Here is a 21,556-nt window from a genome sequence, read left to right as displayed (position 1 = left end):
TTTGCTGGTTTAAGCTGGTTTTAAAGGGGGAGGGAGAAGCTCTTGTCTTTTAAAGAATAGGATTAAAGAGGGACCGGAAGGAGCTCAATAGTTACCCAATCTGAGTGAGTCACAGCTGAAGGACAGTTTTGCATGCCTCTAAGGACTCTTCAGCATGTTTTCCAGGAGCTGGGGGAAATGGACTGCTGTAGAGCTGCTTTGTCTTCCAGAGATGGGTAGAAACCTGACTTCTAATGTGGCTACAAAGGAAGGGTTCTGGGCTCTAGTCTGCCTCGTAGTTCATTAACATATCTTCCGTTTTCCCAAGCATTTTCTCTGAATTAGTCTTCCACAAAGACTGTTACTTGTGCAATAGTCCCAGGGCAGGAGAAGGGTGATTAATCTATCCTGAAAGTTAGTCATTTTGGTGTGAATCGTTCCTAAATGTCCCAACTTATGTGTCACATTCTGACATTTTCCTTTCTTCCTCCCACAGCGTGAGTGCATCTCCATCCATGTTGGCCAGGCTGGTGTCCAGATCGGCAATGCCTGCTGGGAGCTCTACTGCCTGGAGCACGGCATCCAGCCCGATGGCCAGATGCCAAGTGACAAGACCATTGGGGGGGGGGATGATTCCTTCAACACCTTCTTCAGTGAGACAGGCGCTGGCAAGCATGTGCCCAGGGCAGTGTTTGTAGACCTGGAACCCACAGTCATTGGTGAGTTGACCTCAGTAATCTGAGTAAGATCCCAGGGGTCTGGGACAGGAGGTGTGTCCTGGGGGCTCTGTTGAGGCCCTGGGGCTGAGCAGGCTTGTGCAGGTTGTTAGTGATGGGTGGCTGCTTTGGTTGCCTTTTGCAGATGAAGTTCGCACTGGTACCTACCGCCAGCTCTTCCACCCTGAGCAGCTGATCACAGGCAAGGAAGATGCTGCCAATAACTATGCCCGTGGACACTACACCATTGGCAAGGAGATCATTGACCTTGTCCTGGACCGAATTCGGAAACTGGTAAGCACAGTACTCAATTTAAAGTGGGGTGACAGTTTTCTCTTAGAGTTTTAAGAGAGACCAAACTACTAGAATCATTCTTTGTGCACTAAAATAGGCCATAGGCCCTGGCTAATGTATCTCGGCTGGTTGGGCGTCATGTGCACTGAAAAGCTGCTGGTTCCATTCCCAATCAGGGCATATGCCCGGGTTACAGGCTTGATTCCTGGTAGGGGGCATGCAGGAGACAGCTGATCAATGTTCACTCTCACACTAAAGTTTCTCTCCCTCTCTCTTCCTCTCTAAAAAATCTTAAATTTTTTTTTTTAATTATTGCTAAATAAATAAAGTGGGCCTTAGACTGCTCACTAAATAACTGGACTTCTAAACCATACAAGTTCTGGGTTTTGGGACTACTATTTGAGGTAGGGACAAGTACTCTTTTGCCTATTTCTATGTCTTACAAGGTATATTTGGACAATTGCTCATTTAGTGAGGGCATTTTACCAGGAGTCAGGATGAGAACCGGGGTCTTAACAGTTTTACATATAAGACCATTAAACATCCTTGTTCATATTAATCAGTCAGTTTTCCTGCTTTAAGCTGAGACATCCCTTTTTAGGTTATCTTTGACACTGCGTGATTAGGTGGCTGACTTTGACATGTAACTAAATGATCAAACTTTTCAAAAGAAAAATCTGGGCTGATGCCTTATGTTAGTACAAGAAGTTCAGAGCTCAAGTAGCCAGTATGACACTGATTAGAAATGGCCAACACTGGAAACATTCAGCAACATTGAAAGTGGAGTCAGGGGAGCTCCCTTATAGAAGCAGGTACCGGTCATTGAAGCTAGGAAGGCACTGAGTGAGATACGAACACAAAAGGCAATAGGCTTGCTTTTCTAGTAGAGCTCAGGGCAGTGTGGACTTGTTCTATGGCAGAAAAGTCTTAGGCAACTGTTTTCACATCAGTGAAGTTGATAACTTCTGTTTGGGTCATTTTTAATTAAGAGTCGCAGTCAGCTGACTCTTTGCTCCTTAGAAATGTGGGCAGCTTGTAAGTAATTAACCCAAAATCAAGAATGAATGCTTGAGTAGAGTAGCCTGTTAGGAAAATCCCATTATACTAAGCCCAGCCACAACTGGTCTGTTTTAAAAAGCATGCCCTTGCATCACCCATGGCTTTATACTTTTTCCAGATGTTTATCCTACTCTCCTCAGCAAAATTGGGTTAATGGTTCCTATGTTTGCAAGTCACACTTCAGCTACAAACACTGACTTGGAAATCAGGACCCTCCTTTTGGGACAAATAAGCCATTGAGGGTTTAGGAGTGATGTTCATTAACTACCAAAACCATTGCATTTGTCCTTGGTGTTACTACTGTGTCCATATGAGGTTCGATGGATATAATTGGTAGACTAGGGTCTGCCCTGTACATTGATCTCATTCAGTATAGGGACCCACTGGACAAGTGAACTCTGAGGGGTTGGTAGAGAATGTCCACAAATCCCTGAGCACATTTGAGAAGCGAGGGTTGTCAACAGAATATTTTGTTTGGAAGATCAAAATCATCTTTTCATAGAGTTGCAGATTGCTAACTGGAACAGCTCAGTTGAGTGATGGAAAGCCCCAAAGGTCTTATGGAACCATGACCTTTCCCAGAATGACTGGGCTTTCTGTGCCAAGCAGTTCCAAGTGTCATTTAATTCTCAACAACCTGAGGTAGATTACTATTCTTCTCATTTACTAAATGAGAAAACCGAGATTGAGAAATGGATTTGGTCAAAGTCACACAGCAAGGACCTAGTAGACCAGATCCAGACTCAGCCTGACTCCAATACCAGGGCATTCAATTTGGCTAATCTGTTGTATTCCAGCTCGGACAGCAGCTGCCAAATCTTTGTAAGACACCCATTGTAAGTGGCTGGTGGTCCCAGGCCTGCCCTTGGGAGCTCTCCAGCTGATAAGAAGTTACCCTTGTTCTGTGGTCACAAGGGCACCAAAGGTTGCCCCCCCAGTCACTAAACTTGGGCTCTGCATTCATTTCAGACCTCATGACTCCTCTGCCTTCAGAGGTGAAAATAGTTCATTTTAAAATAGCCTTTTAGCAGACACCCCCTTCCCCCAGGAGTTGATGGTGAAAAGTTTCTCTGAATCACTTAGCACTTTGGAAGCTTTTTACAACTGCTTTCTTAGCAAATATTCAAAAGATTTAAAAAATCTCAATCAATGTAGTAATTATGGATTTAAAGAAGTCATTGCAGCTTTCACCGAAGCTAAAATTTAAACTTTTCTTTTCCAGGCTGACCAGTGCACAGGTCTTCAGGGCTTCTTGGTTTTCCACAGCTTTGGTGGGGGAACTGGCTCTGGGTTCACCTCCCTGCTGATGGAACGTCTCTCTGTTGATTATGGCAAGAAGTCCAAGCTGGAGTTCTCCATTTACCCGGCCCCCCAGGTTTCCACAGCTGTAGTTGAGCCCTACAACTCCATCCTCACCACCCACACCACCCTGGAGCACTCTGATTGTGCCTTCATGGTTGACAATGAGGCCATCTATGACATCTGTCGTAGAAACCTCGATATTGAGCGTCCGTCCTACACTAACCTTAACCGCCTTATTAGCCAGATTGTGTCCTCCATCACTGCTTCCCTCAGGTTTGATGGAGCCCTGAATGTTGATCTGACTGAATTCCAGACCAACCTGGTGCCCTATCCCCGCATCCACTTCCCTCTGGCCACATATGCCCCTGTCATCTCTGCTGAGAAAGCCTACCATGAGCAGCTTACTGTAGCAGAGATCACCAATGCATGCTTTGAGCCAGCCAACCAGATGGTGAAGTGTGACCCTCGCCATGGTAAATACATGGCTTGCTGCCTGTTGTACCGTGGTGATGTGGTCCCCAAAGATGTCAATGCTGCCATTGCCACCATCAAGACCAAGCGCAGCATCCAGTTTGTAGACTGGTGCCCCACTGGCTTCAAAGTTGGCATTAATTACCAGCCTCCCACTGTGGTGCCTGGTGGGGACCTGGCCAGAGTACAGCGAGCTGTGTGCATGCTGAGCAACACCACAGCTATTGCTGAGGCCTGGGCTCGCCTGGACCACAAGTTTGACCTGATGTATGCCAAGCGTGCCTTTGTCCACTGGTACGTGGGTGAGGGCATGGAGGAAGGAGAGTTTTCTGAAGCCCGTGAGGACATGGCTGCCCTTGAGAAAGATTACGAGGAGGTTGGAGCAGACAGTGTTGAGGGAGAGGATGAGGGTGAAGAGTATTAATCTGTCGGCTGCAATGTTACACTCCGGTGTCTTGGGATTGTCTTATTTCTGTTGTTCCGTGAAGTCCATTGTGTCCTAAACTTTGCAATAAAGGAGATGTTTGTTTGTTTTGAATGTCAAACTGGCCTCTTCTGTATCCCAGTAAATACTTGCACCACTTACTCAAGGCCAGTTGGGGATGGAGGCCGGCAGACTATCCACCTGATCACTCGATAAACATTTCCAGTGGCTTCTGTGTGTGATGTACAGTGTATCCAAAAAAAATGTATATACACTTTTAACAGCTGCTAAGCTCAATTTAAAAAATGAAATGTATTTTAATAAACACTGTAATTCAAAGTGTATATACATTTTTGAGAGGACACCCTGTATTGTGCTAAGTGGTTTGTTTCACTTAGACCTGAATTGACAAATGGTGATAAAATCAGGCTCAAATAGATTGGGCCAATGTTGCTCAGACTTCGGCATGGGCGTGTCGCCTCTAGGTAATACAATGCAGATCCAAATCTGTAGGTCTGAGAAGGCTTCAGATTCTGCATTTTTCAGCAAGCTTCCAGCTATTCTCTTGGTCTGCTGTGACCACATGTGGAATAGCAAGGGGTAGGTAAAATGGGTAGTAAGTGATGGAGCCAAAATTCAAGTAACCAGCCAGACTGCCATGACTATCAGTATTTAATAAAATACTAGAGTCCCATGGGAAAGGCTTTGGAGTTGTGCTGATACATCCCTTACTTAGCCAAAACCTACAATGGCAAATAAGGTTGTACTTTCAGAAGTCGCTGCTTCTTAAAGCAGTTGACTGTGACACAAAATTACAAGTCAGGTGGTTGTAGTGTTGATACTTGACAATGCAAGTCAGGAATATTTGAAGTAGGGAAATAAGGAATATTGAGGAATGATGTATATGCAGAAAGATTGGAAAGGGGAGCGCTCCCTAATTTGGACCCTCTTCCAAGCATCTGTTGGAAGCAGTGTGGTCCTTGCGGGGGACAGGAGGGACTATAAGGTAAGGGTGGGGGAAGAAGGGGCATTAATGTGGGTGGCTGGAGAGCTTGGTGATTGGTGCTCAGGTATCAGTGGTGTGACCTATAGGGTTGAACTGAGCAGTGGAAAAGTACAGGATGACTAAAGGGCCAGGCCTCCCGTAGAAGGGAGGGACCAGTTTTGGTGCTTGGGTGCTGGCCTGAGCAGGGAGGCCAGTGCCGAGCCACAGGTGTTCACCTTGACTCCCTGGCTGACCTTATTCTGATGGTGCTGTTACCATCATTCCCCACTGGTGTTTTCACCCCTTACCCCTTGCTCACCTGCGCCCCCTCACTGTTAGGGGTGAGCATCTGAAAATGTGCCTGTTCCATCTTGGAGCTCAGGGCACTGCGTCAAGCCCGAGGTGCTGCAACCTTGTGCTCAGGGAGGATCTCGCCACATTCATCATAAGAGCAACCCTGGTCTTCTGCCCTTCTGGACAAGACCCAACCCCGCCCCATCCTTGAGTACAAAGCCAGCTATTTCTGCTTATCAGATGGGCCAGATTCCTTCTGGAGCCAAAGCACTGGGAGGTGGGAGGGAAGGGGGCAGTCAGGGATGAAAAGGAACCTTGGATAGGCCATCCGGCCAGCCCAGCCACGAGGGGGCCACCCAGAGACCTTCCCAACCTAGGAAACCTGCCAATGGTCACAGTGTGAGCACTGGAAGAAACAAGACACTCATGTGCAGATGAACCATCCAGCCTCAGCTGAGCATGACATCCCATGATACCTGGAAGGTCCATTCTCTGAGCTAGCATTTCCCAAGCACGGTGCCCCAAGAATGAGATTCAGGGGCTCCCTGGGCTAATTTAATCACCTCTGGCCAGGAGCAGTTCCTCCAATGACCTCAGTAAGCCTTACAGGTGAATTATTTTCTACATGTGCCAAATGTGGAAATGTTGGAAACCTTGAAGCAGCTGCCATGGTGAGGAAGGGTTTAGTTGAGAAGAAATATTCCAGTAGAACAAAGCCTGGGGAAGAGCAAAGCGCGGTGGTTGGGGGAGGGTTTCTTCTTTCAGTGATGATATGCCCCTCCTGTGTTGGTGGGAGAGTGAATAGAAGGTTAGCCTGCAGCAAGAACAAATACACCCCAAGGTCTGGGTCACTGCTATGTGGCTGCCAATCATCGGATCTGCCCTTGAGCACAAATGAAAAGTCTGGGCTCAGAACTGCAGCCATTGCTGATGGCCCTGAGCTTGCTGGGGAGAGATGGAGGGAGCCTAAGACGGTGCAGGCTCGAGACTGGTTGGGGCCTCAGATTCTGGCTGTTCAGACACAGGGCTAAGGCTGCCCTCACCTGACCTGACCAGAGGAACAATCTGCCTCCACCCCATGGAGGCCACTGGCCACCGAGGGCCCATGGGGCCCAGGCATAGCTGTTTTGAGTCGGGTTGAGGAGGAGAGAATGGCTGTGGGGGCCCGTGTGCTGGCCTGTCTACCTGTCATCCTAAGTGTCGGGGGAGCAGCTGGAAAATGCCTCTGCTCCAGGGGAATTTGTCAACGAGCCCGCTGTCCCGGCAGAGGGAGCCAGTGGGTTTGAGCTTTGACAGAGCCTGTCTTCAGGCCTCAGGTGTCTGGAAGGTGTGTGGCAGCCCTGAGTGGGTTGTGGGAGGAAGGGAGACTGTCAGGGTGGAAGTGTTCCACGATCTTCACAGCACCCTGTGAGAAGACATTACAGCCATTTCCACAGCTGAAGAGGTCAAAGCTCAGGGAGATTAAGTATCTAGCTGAAGGCTACAGAGCAAGTGGGTGAACTGAAATTTGACCCCAGAACTCTGGTTGCAGCACTTGTCAGCCTTTCCAGTTCTGGGTGCGAAGGACCACATCCTGGGGCGAGTCAGGCATGAGGGGTGGAGCCACAGCCACAGAAAGGAGATCTTGTTATGCTATTGATTGTTAGATCCCCTCCCAGGAGCCCCATTCTTTGGCCCAGGTGACAGCACACTAGTCCAAAGGAGCAAAGCCAGCTGGTGGGGTGGCTTTTCTGTCCAGGCCTCCCTCTGAACTCAGTGAACCAATTCTCAGATCATGGAGATAAAGATGGTCTAAGGGTAGCTGGACTCCTGCTGACCAGACAACAGCCACGGGGCGTACAGGACAGCTCACACCTGGAGCATTGCTCCCCTAAGCACAGGGGCCAGAATGGTCACTTCCTGTCAGCCAAGGCCACAGGTGAAGCTGGCAGAGGTGACCTGGGCAGATGGCTCCTGGCGTCCAATGCCAGGGAGGCTCTCAGGGAGAGCATAAGGTGGGCAAACAGACTCAGTGTGTCAGGTGGGGAAAGCTCCCACCTTCAGCCCTGTGGAGAGGGTCCCCCTTTGCTGACACCTCATTAACCTGTCACTGCCCCGTTCGTTCCAAGAGCCTGTGCCTCTGAGTTTGTTAGTCCTGAGAGCAGACTCTGGGGAAATGGTTCTTTCTTCCTCTAATGCTCCTTGGAGTCCGCACAAGAGAGATAATACTCAGCAGCAACGAACCTTGCAGAACCAGAGCCGTGTCTTCCTCAGCCATGAAACAGAAAATGTTCTTCAGACACTCATCTCACCACTGGAAGACTTATTTTTCTCTCTTTTGAAAAGTGAGAACAAAATATTAAGCTTTCCTAATTGCACAAGAGTTTTGTCTACATGCACCAATTAATTCATTGGGGTGGATATCAATTCAGTCTCGCTGCTGTCACCCCTCTGTCCCTACACTCTGTCCTTATCAAATCTCATTTGGCTCACAGGAGATGTCTAGCCTGGTAGGAAACTACTGCTGAAATGCCCTTGGCAAAAGTAACCATGTCCAATTATACCATTATGACAATCATTTCTGTTTTTAAGTTTCATTCATTCATGATTTTGGGAAAACCTATTTGGTACAAGTCACTGTGCCAGGCACTATGGGGAATGCATTTAGTTTCTTTGTCTCCCTCAGACTATAGAGACAGATCATATAGGCACAACCCCAATTCAAGACAGTATAAGGTGGTCACAGGTGGCAGCCACTCTTGCATACCTACCCCAAAGCCATCCCAGCTGGCTGTTTCACCTGCCGTACCACCCAGTTCTGTTCAGGTGTGACCATGTGCATCCGGAGAGGCCGGGCTGCCCTGCCACCAGCACCAGAATGAATCTTACCCTAAGCTGATCAAGGTAATTCCTTGCCAGGGATTGGTTAAGGAACCAGCCTGTGATGCAGTCATGGAAATGGGAGGTGAGGTAATGTCTGCTGGTTGGGGGCGAAGGGGGAAGATGTTCTTGGAAAGTTTTCCTGGCTCTTAAAAAGGAATGCAGGGAAAGGATTCTCTGATTTGCAACCCTTGGATAATATTGTGTGTGCTGTAGCCATCTTATGACCACAAGGGGACAAACATGAGGACAGAAGCTAACACTCTGGGTGTGACACAACAGAAAGATGAAAAGAACCTGGGTCCTTGCCCGGCCAGAGTGGCTCAGTGGGTTGAGAGCCGTCTCATGCACCCAATGGCTGCCTGCTGGATTCCTGGTCAGGGCACATGCCTGGATGAGGTACATATAGAAGGCAACTGATTGGTGTTTCTTTCTCGCCCCTCCTCTCTCTAACCACGTCCTCAGGTGAGGATTAAAATAATAATAATAAAATAGAAAAAGAAAAGAACCTGGGTCCTTGATAGGATGTTGAGTCCCTGAATTAACCAGCCCCGAAACTCCTCTGCCTCTGGGTTTTCCATGATGTGAGATTATAAATCCCCTCATTGTTTAGGACATTTTGAGTTGGGTCTTCTATTGCCTCCTGCCAAAAGCATTCTGATATAAAGGCCTTAGGTGGTAATGCGATAGTTCATAGAAATGTTTTGTAAAATAATAATAAAAATATTAGAATTCTTTTAAATTTGTATAACACTTTTGAATGCAAATATCACCCCGGGAGAGAGTCCATGCACCCTTTCTGTTCCTCAGTTTTGGGCCTCCCTATGGCCGTAGTTTTTTGTCAACCAAACATCTGCTTCTCCCTGTCAGCGTTTCCAGGAGGCTTGGCTGAACTTAAACCATAAATTGAAAGGACACAGAGAACACCTGCTGGCCCAGAATGTCCCCTCTTCCCTTTTACATGCAACTGTGAATGAAGCCAGAGTCTGATCTGCAGAGTACAAAAGAGCAGGGAGGCCCCTCCCAGGAAGCCTGACCCCAGGGCCGTCCCAGATCTTCCAACCCCCAAGGAGCTTTGAGATGCCCCTGAAAACAAGGGGGTGGTGCCAGGCGACTTGGGACAAGAATCAGACCAGATTCTGGGGGTTCCAGGGCGTGGATAAGGGTCACTTATCTGGCTGTTCTCCTGTGTAAGGGCACTTGGGTCCTTGAGAGGAGAAAGCCTGAGAGGTTTTTTTCTCCTTTCCTGGCCCATTTGGTTTTCTCTACTTTTCCTTCCTTCCCCCCTCTCTACCCCACCCCTCATCTTCTCCTTCTGCTTCCCTTTCTCCCCCCCACTCCTTCTCACTCATCTCCTCCTTCCCCCATCTCTGTTCCCCCCTTCACCTCCCTTCCCTCCAGCCAGGGCCGGCCCAGCAGTGTGCTGCGGAGGGAATCCGCCTAGAGAGTGGGGAACGGCTAACAGAGGGCCAATTGTCAGGCCCTCGCTGGCTGGAGACCCACTGGCCCTGGCAGGGCCCGGGTGTCAGGTGTGGGCCTACGTGGCCGGCAGGCACAGGGCAGGCTGGGCAGTTTGTAGGGCATCATACTCTGAGCTTGTCTGCTCAGCTGTCCCCCGGCCTCTCCCTGCAGGAGATGGGGTGAGAGGGATTGCAGTGTCATGACTGCAGAAAAGAGCCTCCTGGCAGCTGGCCTGATGGGCAGGAGTCCCTGTCCTATCTTATCTCATTGTGCTCAAGCACCTGCCTGGGTAGGGAGCGGTGACCAAGGCTCCTCTAATAAAGACCATGGGCTGGCGCCCTATCTTTTGACAACCCACGGAACTGTAAGTAGTGCCTCCCATCTCAGCATCGTCATTAGGAAAATGAGGGAGGGCGCCTGGGTGATCCCAGAATTTTCCAACTGCTCCAGCTTTCTGGGGTTCCAGGCTGAGGGGCTCATGGCAGCTGTGTAGAGGGAGGGGGGAGTCGGCCATATGGGAGCATAAAGTCTGCATCTCCTCTGGGCAATCCCAGTAAGTGTACTTGGGGAGGAAATTCCTGCCCTGCTTGGACTCCCTGACTGTGGTCTACTCTGAACATGGACCCTTCAACTGGGGATGAGGTCACCTGGATGTTCCAGCTCACAACATCCCAAGACAGGTTGTCTTTCCTTCCCCACCCCTTCCTTCCCCTTTCTGTACAGGGACTGCCTCTCATTCCCACCTGGAGGATCTCAGGGCATCACCCTGTGAAGGAAAAGCTTAAAGCTCCTAGGGCAGTGCTCTGAGACCCATCACAATCTTTAATAAATGCTTCTTTTATTACCTACACCCCTACTCAACAACCGACATGCCTGCAAAGAGAGTCAGGTCATTTCATGTAAGCCCTTTATTTTACCAACGAGGAAAGCAAGGCCCAGTGACTGGCCCAAGCCTGGGAGCAGGTTTCTTGCCCACCCAGTGTGGGAGGGTGAAGAGAAACCCTCATCAGGCACAGTCTCTTATAAGAGCCCTGCAGAATCAAGTGGGGACCAGGATGAGAGTCTATTCTGATAAATGATGTCACTAACTCTGCAACTGTTCTTTCTCGGTCTCATGCACACCCAGCAGCCAGAGCCATTGCCTTGCACCACACGCTGGTGAACGCAATGGGACTGATGCACTGAAAGGGGTCACAGACAGCATGATTCTTCTCCCCTACATGCTCCTGCGGGCACCTCCTAAGAGCGAGCGTTCCCTTACACAGCCACATCCCTGTCTTCACACCTAACAACAGGAATAAATCATTCCACACTCCATAGCATGTAATAGACACATTTCCTCAGTACCCTTTCTTTGCCTTTGAATCCAGGACCCAATCTAGGTTTGAACATTGTATTTAGTTGTTACATCTCTTCCTCTCTTTCTTGTCTAGAAAAAAATCCCCTAACTGTAGTGGGTTGAATAGTGGCCTCCCTAAAAAGATATGTCCACATCCTAGAACCTGTGAATCTCACCTTATTTGGAAAAAGGGTCTTTGTAAGGTGTAGTTAAGGACCTTGAGGTCATCCTGGATTACCTGGGTCCTCAAGTCCAAAGACAAGTGTCTTTATTAAGAAGGAGAAGACATAGGCACAGAGGAGGAGGCGTGTAAAGGCAGAAGCAGAGAGAGACGAGAGATGCAGCCACAAGCCAAGGACTGTCTGGAGCCACCAGCAGCTGGAAGAGGCAAAGAAGGACTCTCCCCTAGAGCCGTTGGAAGTACAGCCCTGCCTGCACCCTGACTTTGGATGTCCGGCCTCCAGAACTGTGAGAGAATAAATTTCTGTTTTAAGCCACCAAGTTTGTGGTGATTTTTAAAATGACATCCTTAGAAAACAAATATCACCATCATTTAAAAATAAAATGACAGACTTCTCAAAGAATCTAGGAATCTTTGTCTTATAGAAGGTCCCAAATCTGAAATTGTTTTCACATTGATCTTTTAAAGTCATAGCTCAGATCAACTCAGTCCTCTGCTTAAACGCTCCAATTTAAAATAAGCTATGAACTCTGATTTACAAAGCCCTACGTGCTCTGGCTCCTTCCCATTCCTCTAACCTCACCTTTCCTTCTCTCCTCCTCTCCCACCTCACCCCAGCTCACCGACCTTTCTTCAATTTCTCAAACATGCCAAGCTCATCCCAGCCTCACCCCTATGCTCTGGCTCTTCCCTCTGCCCAGGTAACAACCAAATACAATTCTTGATCTTTGAATCTGGATTTGGGGGGGGGGGGGGATAGCTATGAAGGACTTATTGGGACAGTGGGGGAAATAGAATATGGATTGTATATTGGGTTAATGAGTGGGTTAATAGAACCATAGCTATGTAGGAAAATAGTACAATCCTTGTTCTCAAGAGCTGTGTGCTGAAGCATTTAGGGGTGAAATATGATCTCTGAAACTTACTTCCAAACAAAGTGTGGCAAAATATTGACAACTGGTAAATCCAGGAGAGGGGTATATTGGTGTTCATAGCAACATTCTTTCAACTTTTTTTCTGGGTTTGAAAATCCAAAGAAAATAGGGGCAAAGATGGACAATTTAAAGAAAAAAAATCTTAATCCGGGAAGGCTCAAATTTTCATGAGCATTAAAAATCACCTAGGAAGTTTGTTAAAATGCAGATTCTAGGGATTCAGGATATCTTAGTGGGGGACTGGAACCTGCTTCCAAGAGGCCCCAAGTGCTTCTAAGTCAGGCCCCCAGGCCACGCCATGAGAAGGAAGCTTCACTTAGCATTCTGAGGCCATAAGCTGCTCTCTACTCTCCAGTTGAGGGGTCACTGGTTGGAAGGGTCAGACGGGCAGATGGAGATGTGATTTTACAATAATGGCAGGACTAGAGATTATGGACACAGTACAGGACACTGGGGAGCTGAGGATAGATTTTGCTCTCCTTTCCTGGCTTTTGGCCTCTGGGGGTGGGATGGGGTGGGGGCACAGGAGGCTCCTAGAGACCAGGGGAAGAATAAAATCAGGGCTCTGAAATCCTAATACCAGTGCTGCTATTATATTTACACACCCTTGGCTAATTCTCCTCATCTGTAAAAGGAGGTCATAATAATTTTGAAGCCTCCTCCAAATTCCAATGTTCCCTTACCCTTGAGTCTTAAACACAAGCCAGGATGCACTCAGACTGCAGACATGTCATTCTGGCTTCTGGCCAGAAGGTGGCAGCAAAACATCTCTTTATTTTCCAGACTGACACTAAGATAGATTTTTTTCAGGTGCCTCAGGGTTACCCTCATTTGACCAAGATCCCGTGCTGGTCACCGCAGACCCAAAGACAAGTAAGACCTGATAGCTGCCTTCCAAGAGCATATTGTCAGGGAGGAAGGAGTCAGACATACAAACAGATTATTGTCTGACCTGGGTGAAGTTGCTTCACAGAAGTGCCTCAGTTTCTTCAACTGTAAAATGGGAATAGTACCTATGTATAAGGTTACTGTGAAGATTAAAAGTGGTAACACATGTAAGATGTTAGCCGTTACATATAATACAGTGAGGGAAGTGATGAGATAGAAAAGATGCCCAGAGTGTTCTCTAACTGGGAGGAGTAGAACCTCAAAATGGAGACAATGGAGAAAGAATTCTACTCTGGTGGAGCCATTCTTCCAGTGGGGGCCCTGTAACTGGGCTTGAATGGAGCTGGACTCTGGGCTGAAGCTCATCTTGGTTTCTACAGGCCCAGAGCACAGAACACCAGCAGGGCCTGACCCACCAGAACGAGCCTTACTGGAGAGGGAGCTCCCATTAGCTCACTGTGCAGCCTCAGACAGGCAACTCTATCCCTTTGAGCTTCGGGTCCTACCTGTGATGGGAAAGGGGATCATGGGACCCAAGGGACCGTACTGAGTTCCACATCTGGGACACTGGGGAGAGTGAGCTGTAAAGTCAGCCAGTTCAGGGCATGAGGGATCGGGAGCTAAGGATGTAAAGAGGAAACACTAGGCAGGCAAAGAGATGTGGGAGCACACTGAGCCTTCCCAGGATGTAGAATGGAGGGTGAGCCGATCTTAGACCTCAAGGGGCAGGGAGACCCCAGCTGACAGTTACAAGTAATTAAGGTTATGTCCTTGCTCTTCTGTGTCTGTTTCCTCTCTGTCACATGGAAAAGGAAGAAGACAATCAACAGTATCGAGCATCTACTACGAGCTTCACAACATGCTTAATTGTTTTATGTACAATACATCATACAGTGTTCACAACCACCCTGGGAGGCAGGTGTCATCCTCTCAATTTTATACATGAAAAAACTGAAGCTCAGAGAGGACAAGTAACTTGCCCAGGGTCAAACAGCTTGTCAGTGCCCAGGCTGGTGCTCTGATCTTTTCTTCTCTGACCTTTTCCTCCAATCCACCTTAGCCTCAGTTGCCCACTCCCTTAAAAATGCCCTGAGAGCCTGGCCGGTGTGGCTCAGCAGTTGAGCATAGACCTATGATCCAGGAGATAGCAGTTTGATTCTTGGTCAAGGCACATGCCTGAGTTGCAGGCTCGATCCCTAGTAGGGGGCATGCAGGAGGCAGCTGATCAATGACGACTCTCTCATCATTGATGTGTCTATCTCTCTCTCTCCCTCTCCTTTCCTCTCTCTGAAATCAATAAAGATATATTTAAAAAAAAAAAAAATGCCCTGGGAATCTTCTCATTCATTAATACCCCAGCTCCAGCTATGGACCTCTTTATTCTGCCAGTCTCCCACACACCCCTCCTCACCCAGCTTTGAGTCCATGGCCCGTCATTTAGTAGCACTCTTGCTACTGACTTAAACTTTGTTTCTCACCTTCCTAGCAAACTTCTGAATGCATCCAATTGTCATTTTTCTCTGAGCCTTCACCAAAGCAGGCGAGGTTGGCAGAAGGAAGAAAGATGAGTGTTACACTGGCTAATGCTTATGCAGCATGTCCTGTGTGCCAAGCACTAAGTGCTTCACATGTTGTAACTCATTTCAGCCTCCAACACTATGAGGGAGGGGCTATTCCCACTTGTGGACAAAGACAGTGGGGTGAATTGACATTAAGTGACTCACCTAAACCCAAAGCATACAGCTAATTAAATTGAGGAGCCTTGATCGAACCCAGGCAGTCTCCATTGAACTCAGGATCCATGTCTTAATCAGTATACTATTTGCCCAGTACAGAGGGAAAAGCCACCTTCCTCTCTCTCCATCAGCCAGTAAATACTTGGCTCCTTCAACCTTGGGCCTAGCACTGCTTGCAGCCACTAGAGGGGATAATTTTTTTTTTTAATTCCCACCCAAGGACATGCTTAGAAAGAGAAAGGGGGAGAGAAAGAGAGTCATCTATGTGAGAAACATCAATTGGTTGCCTTCCATATGTGCCCTGACCAGGGATCGAACCTGCAACCCAGGTATGTACCCTGACTGGGAATGGAACTGGCAACCTTCCGATGCACAGGATGGTGCTCAACCAACCGAGCCACTCCACTGTGCCAGTGACGATAATTTAAAGGACGTCCAGATCCTCACTGCTTCAGGGGGCTGATGATATCACTTGGGAGATTGATAATATTAATAATAATAATAAAAATACTAGCTTACATCTTCAGCTGTTATGTGTGTCCTAGGTATTTCACACGCACTTATTCATTTAATCCTCCCAGCAACACTATGAGATGGAAACTACAATTATCCCCATTTTACTGAAGGACATGGAAGAACATAGTATTGAAACTAAATTCATACAATAGAGAGTACTGAGTCAGGTGGGAAGCTTGGCAACTGGATGCCAGAGACCTGAGTTTTAAGTGTCACTTTTTCCTACCTTCTGGCCCCAAGATCTCCTGGGCCTGGCTCTGAGTAAGAGGGACTTGTCTCCTCTGCCTTGCCAGCAGGCCTGGTTTCCCCACCCAGGCCCTGGCCTTACTCTGTCCACAGCTCCCAGAGCCCTGCTGAGGAGGCCCTGGCCCCCTTTACTCTAAGGCATCTGGGTTGTGAGCTGGGAGCTCAAGCAGAGGAGGGGATGGGAACCCCAGTGGAAGTCCCTGGGCCAGATCAAGGGGCCTCTACTCTCAAAGACTCAGGTCTACCTTATAAAGAAGGCCTGGGCTGGTCCTCCCAGGTCTTGCCTGCCCCTCTACATGCAGTACCAGGTTAGACTCCCAGTCTGCACCCTGAGGACAGCAGGCAGGGCCTAGGCTGGAGTAGATGGGGCTCCAGGCCAAAGGCAGCTGGGACTCAGAGCCTAGGGTTGTGGCAGAAAGCACCAAGGTTTCTCCAGCCGCCTCCTCACACCTACCAAGACCCTTACCCCCAGCCCAGAGAGGACCCTCCACCTCCCACACCCAGGAGTCAGAGGGTGCAGGCCCTGGTTTATCCATTCCCTCTCTCCCATCCTCCCTCTTCCCATTCCCCTGGCAACCAGACCAGACCCATCAAGGAGAAGGACCTGGCAGCTGTGCAGGGAGAGACTAATAGCCCGGAAGGAAGGAGGGGCCTGGAGAGGAGAAGAGGCGGTAGGGATGTGAGCCTGCGGTTGGGCGTTGGCCCATCTCAGAGGACACACAAAGAGGGGGAGGCTCCTCTGCCCCGCAATGCTGAAGGAGCTGGCAGCCAGGGAGCCACCCTCCTTACCACCTCAGCCAGAGATCCAACTGGGAGTCCCACACCTGCTTCCCCAGATGCCCAACTCTTGTCCTCAGGGTCAGTTCAAGGCAGGCTTGTCCCTACTGGAGAGCCCTGGAGTTCCCGGCAGCAGCAGCCCCATGGCTCCCTGGTAAACGCTGAAGGTCTCAGCGCCCCGGCTCCTGCAGACCATCCGAGCTCCCCTGTCCACTCCTGGGCAGCCTGTGCCTGCGTCCTGGAAGCCATTTGACATGCAAAGGCCAGACATCAGCCTTCCAGCTAACTCCAGGGTGGGGGAGGGTAGGAAGGGATGCGTGGTGTGTGTTTGTGTAACGTGTGTGCACATAGGTGTGAGTGCTATTATGTGTTTGCTATTATACACATGCATCTGTGTGCACAGGCTTGTGGATCTGTTCTGTGGCCTCTCTCCTCCTTCGGTCCCTAAACCGTTGGGGATGGGCACCTTTTCTTTCCCCATCTCTTCCCCATCCAGCCCCACCCATCTTTGGGTACCTGCAACTCACCAATACTGGAAACCGGTTTCTGCCAGTCCATCCATCTCTCAGACTTTGGCAGCCGCTACCACCCCTGAGCCCCCTCCCCTTCCTGCCTCAGGAGTCGCCCTGGTTCCCGTAAGGCCGTGACTGAGCAGCAGTTGGTTGGGGGGAGGGAGAATCCAGTAAAGCCAGACAGCAAGCACTGGCTCAGTCAGCTCAGCCTCTGGCAGGCACACAGCCTGCCCAGTGGGACCCCGAGCTGGGCCGTCACCCTCAGTCCCTTCTGATGTCCCACTCTGTTGGGGCCTGAGGTAGGTCCAGGTTTGGGAGCTGTGTCTTTAAAGCTGAAACATAAGCAGGCACCCCCCCTGGCCAAGTGTCCAGGGAGGGGGAGGGGAAGTGGCCAGTCCATTAGCCGCAGAGCTGGCGCCAGGCAGCAACCCTTCACTGGGCCCTGGGGATTACAGAGAGGCAGCCCTTCCCCACCCCCCTTAACTGCTTCTACTCTCCTGTCCCCCGACATCTCCGTGGGTGTGGTGACAGTGGGGGTAACTGACAGCAGGTGAAAGCGGAGCGGAGCCTTCAGGGGAAAAGTGGAGTCACAGGCTCCCGGGCCTAAGCCAGGCCAGCTCTCCATCTACCTGAGCCACCTCCTGACTACTCATGGGCCAGAGCCTGTCCTTTAACCTCAGTCCCCCTATCCCCCAGTTTTTACCAGCTCTTTCTGGCAGGGACCCCAGCTCAAATCAGGCCCTCCCGTCCCATGCCCCAGCTCCAGATGCTTGCTGAAAGGCGCGGACCCCCAGCCCCTGCTGCCTGGGGCCTGTAGTCGCCATCCCTGCTGCTTCCCCACCAGCAACAGGGGGAACCAAGCAGGCCGGGCGCCAGCAACCAGGGAGGAGGAGGGTGCGGCGCTCCCGCTGCTCCGCAGGGGTGGGGCGCCCCCCTCCCCACTTAGCCGCACGGTCAGGCCAGTGGGAGGAGCTGCCCGCGCCCCCGCCGAGCCCGCAGGACTATAAAGCCGCCTTGCAGCGGTCTGCGGCTCCGGGCCGAGCTCTGCCAGCGGTGACTGCCCATCCCTGGCCACCATGAGCCACCCGTCGGGCCTCCGGGCCAATATCAGTTCCACCTCCTATCGCCGCACCTTCGGGCCACCGCCTTCACTGTCCCCCGGGGCCTTCTCCTACTCGTCCAGCTCCCGGTTCTCCGGCAGCCGCCTGCTGGGCTCGGCGTCCTCCAGCTCCTCGGTGCGCCTGGGCAGCTTCCGCAGCCCCCGGCTGGGCGCGGGCGCCCTCCTGCGCCTGCCCTCGGAGCGCCTAGACTTCTCCATGGCCGAGGCCCTCAACCAGGAGTTTCTGGCCACGCGCAGCAACGAGAAGCAGGAGCTGCAGGAGCTCAACGACCGCTTCGCCAACTTCATCGAGAAGGTGCGCTTCCTGGAGCAGCAGAACGCGGCCTTGCGCGGAGAGCTGAGCCAGGCCCGGGGCCAGGAGCCGGCGCGCGCCGACCAGCTGTGCCAGCAGGAGCTGCGCGAGCTGCGCAGGGAGCTGGAGCTGCTGGGCCGCGAGCGCGACCGGGTGCAAGTGGAGCGCGACGGGCTGGCGGAGGACCTGGCGGCGCTGAAGCAGAGGTCAGGGGGCAGGGCCGGGCGGTGACCGTCGAGGCGGCTGCTCCTCCCTCTCCTTCCCTCCCCACCAGCCGCTCGAGGGAGATGCTTCCCAGCTTAACCCGGAGGGCGTGTGCGGGCAGCATCCTTGCCCTCCCGCTACCACTCTGCTGAGTCTCTGGGGAGGCCGAGTGGCTGTGCCTCTTAGTGTGTAAAGGGGCCCCCCGCTCAGCTCCCAGCCTCTTAGACAGAATCTGGGGCACGTCCGCCAGGCAGCTTGAAGACCCCTCGCGGAGCCCTAGGCAGTGCCCCTGGTCCTGGGGGGCGGGGCGGACGGGGTCCCCCCCGCAGCTCGGCCTTTCCCACTCTCCCCGCCAGGCTGGAGGACGAAACACGCAAGCGGGAGGACGCCGAGCACAGTCTCGTGCTCTTCCGCAAGGTGAGCCGGGGCCCCGCGTGAATTCCCGTCCCCCCACCCCAACCCCGGGCCTGCGCGTCCAGGGTGGCGCCTGTGGCTGGAGGGAGGCCATCAGAAGCCTTCGGAGGCTGGCAGGGAGGGCCTGACGCTTCCTCTTCCCGGTGCTGAGAGGCCCCTCCCTGCTCTTGAACCCCCGCTGCCACCCCGTGAAGGACGTGGACGACGCTACGCTGGCTCGCCTGGAGCTAGAGCGCAAGATTGAGTCTCTGATGGATGAGATTGAGTTCCTTAAGAAGCTGCATGAGGAGGTGTGTAGACCGGGATGTGAGGGGAGGCTTTGGAGGTTGGGAGTGGTCTCTTTGGAGCTGGGAGACGAGCCCTGGAGGAGACTGGCGGGTATAGCGGAGGAACAGCGAAGTGAGATTCTGCGGCGAGACGCGGCCCCTCAACCTCGGTCTACAGGTGGTTTGCCTCCCGCCCCTGCGCCATCTGGTGGCGAGCAGCGGAGCTGCACCCCGTACCTAGCCGCGGGCTCAGCGTGTGGGCCAGGCTCAGGCCGCGCCATCCTGCACGCGCTGCGCTCCTTGGCGCCCCCTTTGGTTCACTCTACTGTTTCTGCTCTTTTCTGTGCACGAACTGCGCGGCCCGCGTGGGATCTGCGCGGCGAACTCGACGTCTTGTTGTCCTGGACGGCAGGAGTTGCGAGACATGCAGGTGAACATGGAGAACCAGCAGGTGCAGCAGATCGAAGTGGAGGCGACCGTGAAGCCCGAGCTAACAGCTGCGCTAAGGGACATCCGCGCGCAGTACGAGAGCATCGCAGCGAAGAACCTGCAGGAGGCGGAGGAGTGGTACAAGTCCAAGGTGCGAGAGCCCGGATGGGTTTGTGAGGGCCTGAGAGGGTAGGGCGCTAGGGCGAGGGCGCATCCCGTCTGTTCACACCTGGGCTGCCGTCCATCCCGCAGTACGCGGACCTCTCAGACGCCGCCAATCGAAACCACGAGGCCCTGCGCCAGGCCAAGCAGGAGATGAACGAGTCCCGACGCCAGATCCAGACCCTGACGTGCGAGGTGGACGGACTGCGAGGCACGGTGAGTACGAGGCTGCGCCACCGACTGGGGGTGTACAGTGAAGGCTGTTCCCCCTCTGACCCATGCTTCCTCCACCCCCACCCCAGAACGAGGCGCTGCTCAGACAGCTGCGGGAGCTGGAGGAGCAGTTTGCCTTGGAGGCCGGCGGGTACCAGGCGGGCAATGCGCGCCTCGAGGAGGAGCTGCGGCAGCTAAAGGAGGAGATGGCGCGGCACCTGCGCGAGTACCAGGAGCTCCTCAACGTGAAGATGGCCCTAGATATCGAGATCGCCACCTACCGGAAGCTGCTGGAGGGCGAGGAGAGCCGGTGGGGGCGGGCCGCTGGAGGGTGGTGGGCGTGGTCGGGGAGGGGCGTGGTCGGGGAAGGGGCGTGGTCAGGGAAGGGGCGCAGCCTGGGCCGAGTAGCTAACCTCTTGCTTCGCCTCCAGGATCTCGGTGCCTGTCCATTCCTTTGCATCCTATAGTATAAAGACGACTGGTGAGTCTCCCATACCTGGCCTCCAACCTGTCTGTCCCCGTGTCCTCTTCTGCCCTGACCAGACTCTTGCTATGGCTCTGCTCAGGGATTGTTTCTGTCTGTGAGCTATTGAGTCCTGGTCTCCTCTCACCCGTCTCAAGCTCTATTCCTCCCCATCCCTCCCCTCACAGACGGTATGAGGGCTTAAAAGGAGATAGAAGCCAAGCCCCCTCTTTTCCACTCCTCACCCACCTTTTCAGTGCCAGAGGTGGAGCCTCCCCAGGACAGCCACAGCCGGAAGATGGTTCTGATCAAGACCATTGAGACCCGGAATGGGGAGGTGAGATGGGACACTTGGGACCAGGACCCCATCATTTCCAAAATTATTTCTGAGCCCCAGTTTGACTGCAGCTGATCTTAGGGTATTGTGGGTTAGTGGTTCTTGGGGTGGGAGGGAGCTAGGGAAGGTAGATGGATAGGTTGGAACCTCAGCTTGTTATGCCAGAGGGGAGACATCGTGCCCCAAGGGAGCTCAAAGGAGGGCGGACAGAATGGTTTGTGCCCTTCACATGCCTTGCCTCCAGCAGGTGGTGACAGAGTCCCAGAAGGAGCAGCGAAGCGAGCTGGACAAGTCCTCTACTCACAGCTATTGAATCCTTTGGTCCAGAACTCCCTAACCCTGCCCTAGGCCTTCTCAAAGCCCACACCCTAACACCAGTCCTGAATTAGTCTCCTCTCCATCTGCATGTGTCTAGGGGATGGTACCAGCCACCCTTCCCTGGCCTATAGCCAAACCCTACCCAGCCAGCAGTAGCTGGGCCTCTCCTTGCCCTGAAATATAGATATGACCTATATGTTCCCTTTTCCTGATCCTGGTAAGAGGCCAATGAATCCCAAGTCAAGTCTGCTCCTGCCATGATTCCATGATCAGTGGGGTGGGCCAGGGTGTGAGTTCAACTTTTGAGTCAAATAAAACTGCAGTCAAGAGAAACCTCTCCAGTGCATATGTGTCTGTGGAAGTG

The 21,556-nt window shown here is 52.0% G+C and overlaps 2 protein-coding genes across 2 annotated transcripts; both read left to right on the top strand.

Moving 5' to 3' along the window:
- Positions 1 to 494: 494 nt before the first annotated feature.
- On the top strand, positions 495 to 4,366 carry TUBA1C (tubulin alpha 1c). Its single transcript, XM_016201240.2, has 3 exons — positions 495 to 698; positions 841 to 989; positions 3,271 to 4,366. The coding sequence occupies exons 1-3, from the start codon at positions 578 to 580 to the stop codon at positions 4,243 to 4,245; spliced, it is 1,245 nt and encodes a 414-aa protein (XP_016056726.1). The 5' UTR covers positions 495 to 577; the 3' UTR covers positions 4,246 to 4,366.
- A 13,684-nt stretch (positions 4,367 to 18,050) lies between these two features.
- On the top strand, positions 18,051 to 21,187 carry PRPH (peripherin). Its single transcript, XM_016201071.2, has 9 exons — positions 18,051 to 18,592; positions 18,947 to 19,007; positions 19,199 to 19,294; positions 19,683 to 19,850; positions 19,952 to 20,077; positions 20,164 to 20,384; positions 20,506 to 20,555; positions 20,795 to 20,874; positions 21,122 to 21,187. Exons 1-9 carry the CDS (start codon positions 18,051 to 18,053, stop codon positions 21,185 to 21,187), a joined length of 1,410 nt encoding a protein of 469 aa, XP_016056557.1.
- The last annotated feature ends 369 nt before the right edge of the window (positions 21,188 to 21,556 follow it).

Source organism: Miniopterus natalensis, chromosome 2, assembly GCF_054644295.1.
Source record: "Miniopterus natalensis isolate mMinNat1 chromosome 2, mMinNat1.hap1, whole genome shotgun sequence".
Lineage (NCBI taxonomy): Eukaryota > Metazoa > Chordata > Mammalia > Chiroptera > Miniopteridae > Miniopterus > Miniopterus natalensis.
Note: the sequence above shows the minus strand (reverse complement) of the source record. Positions and strands in the feature narration are given on the sequence as shown.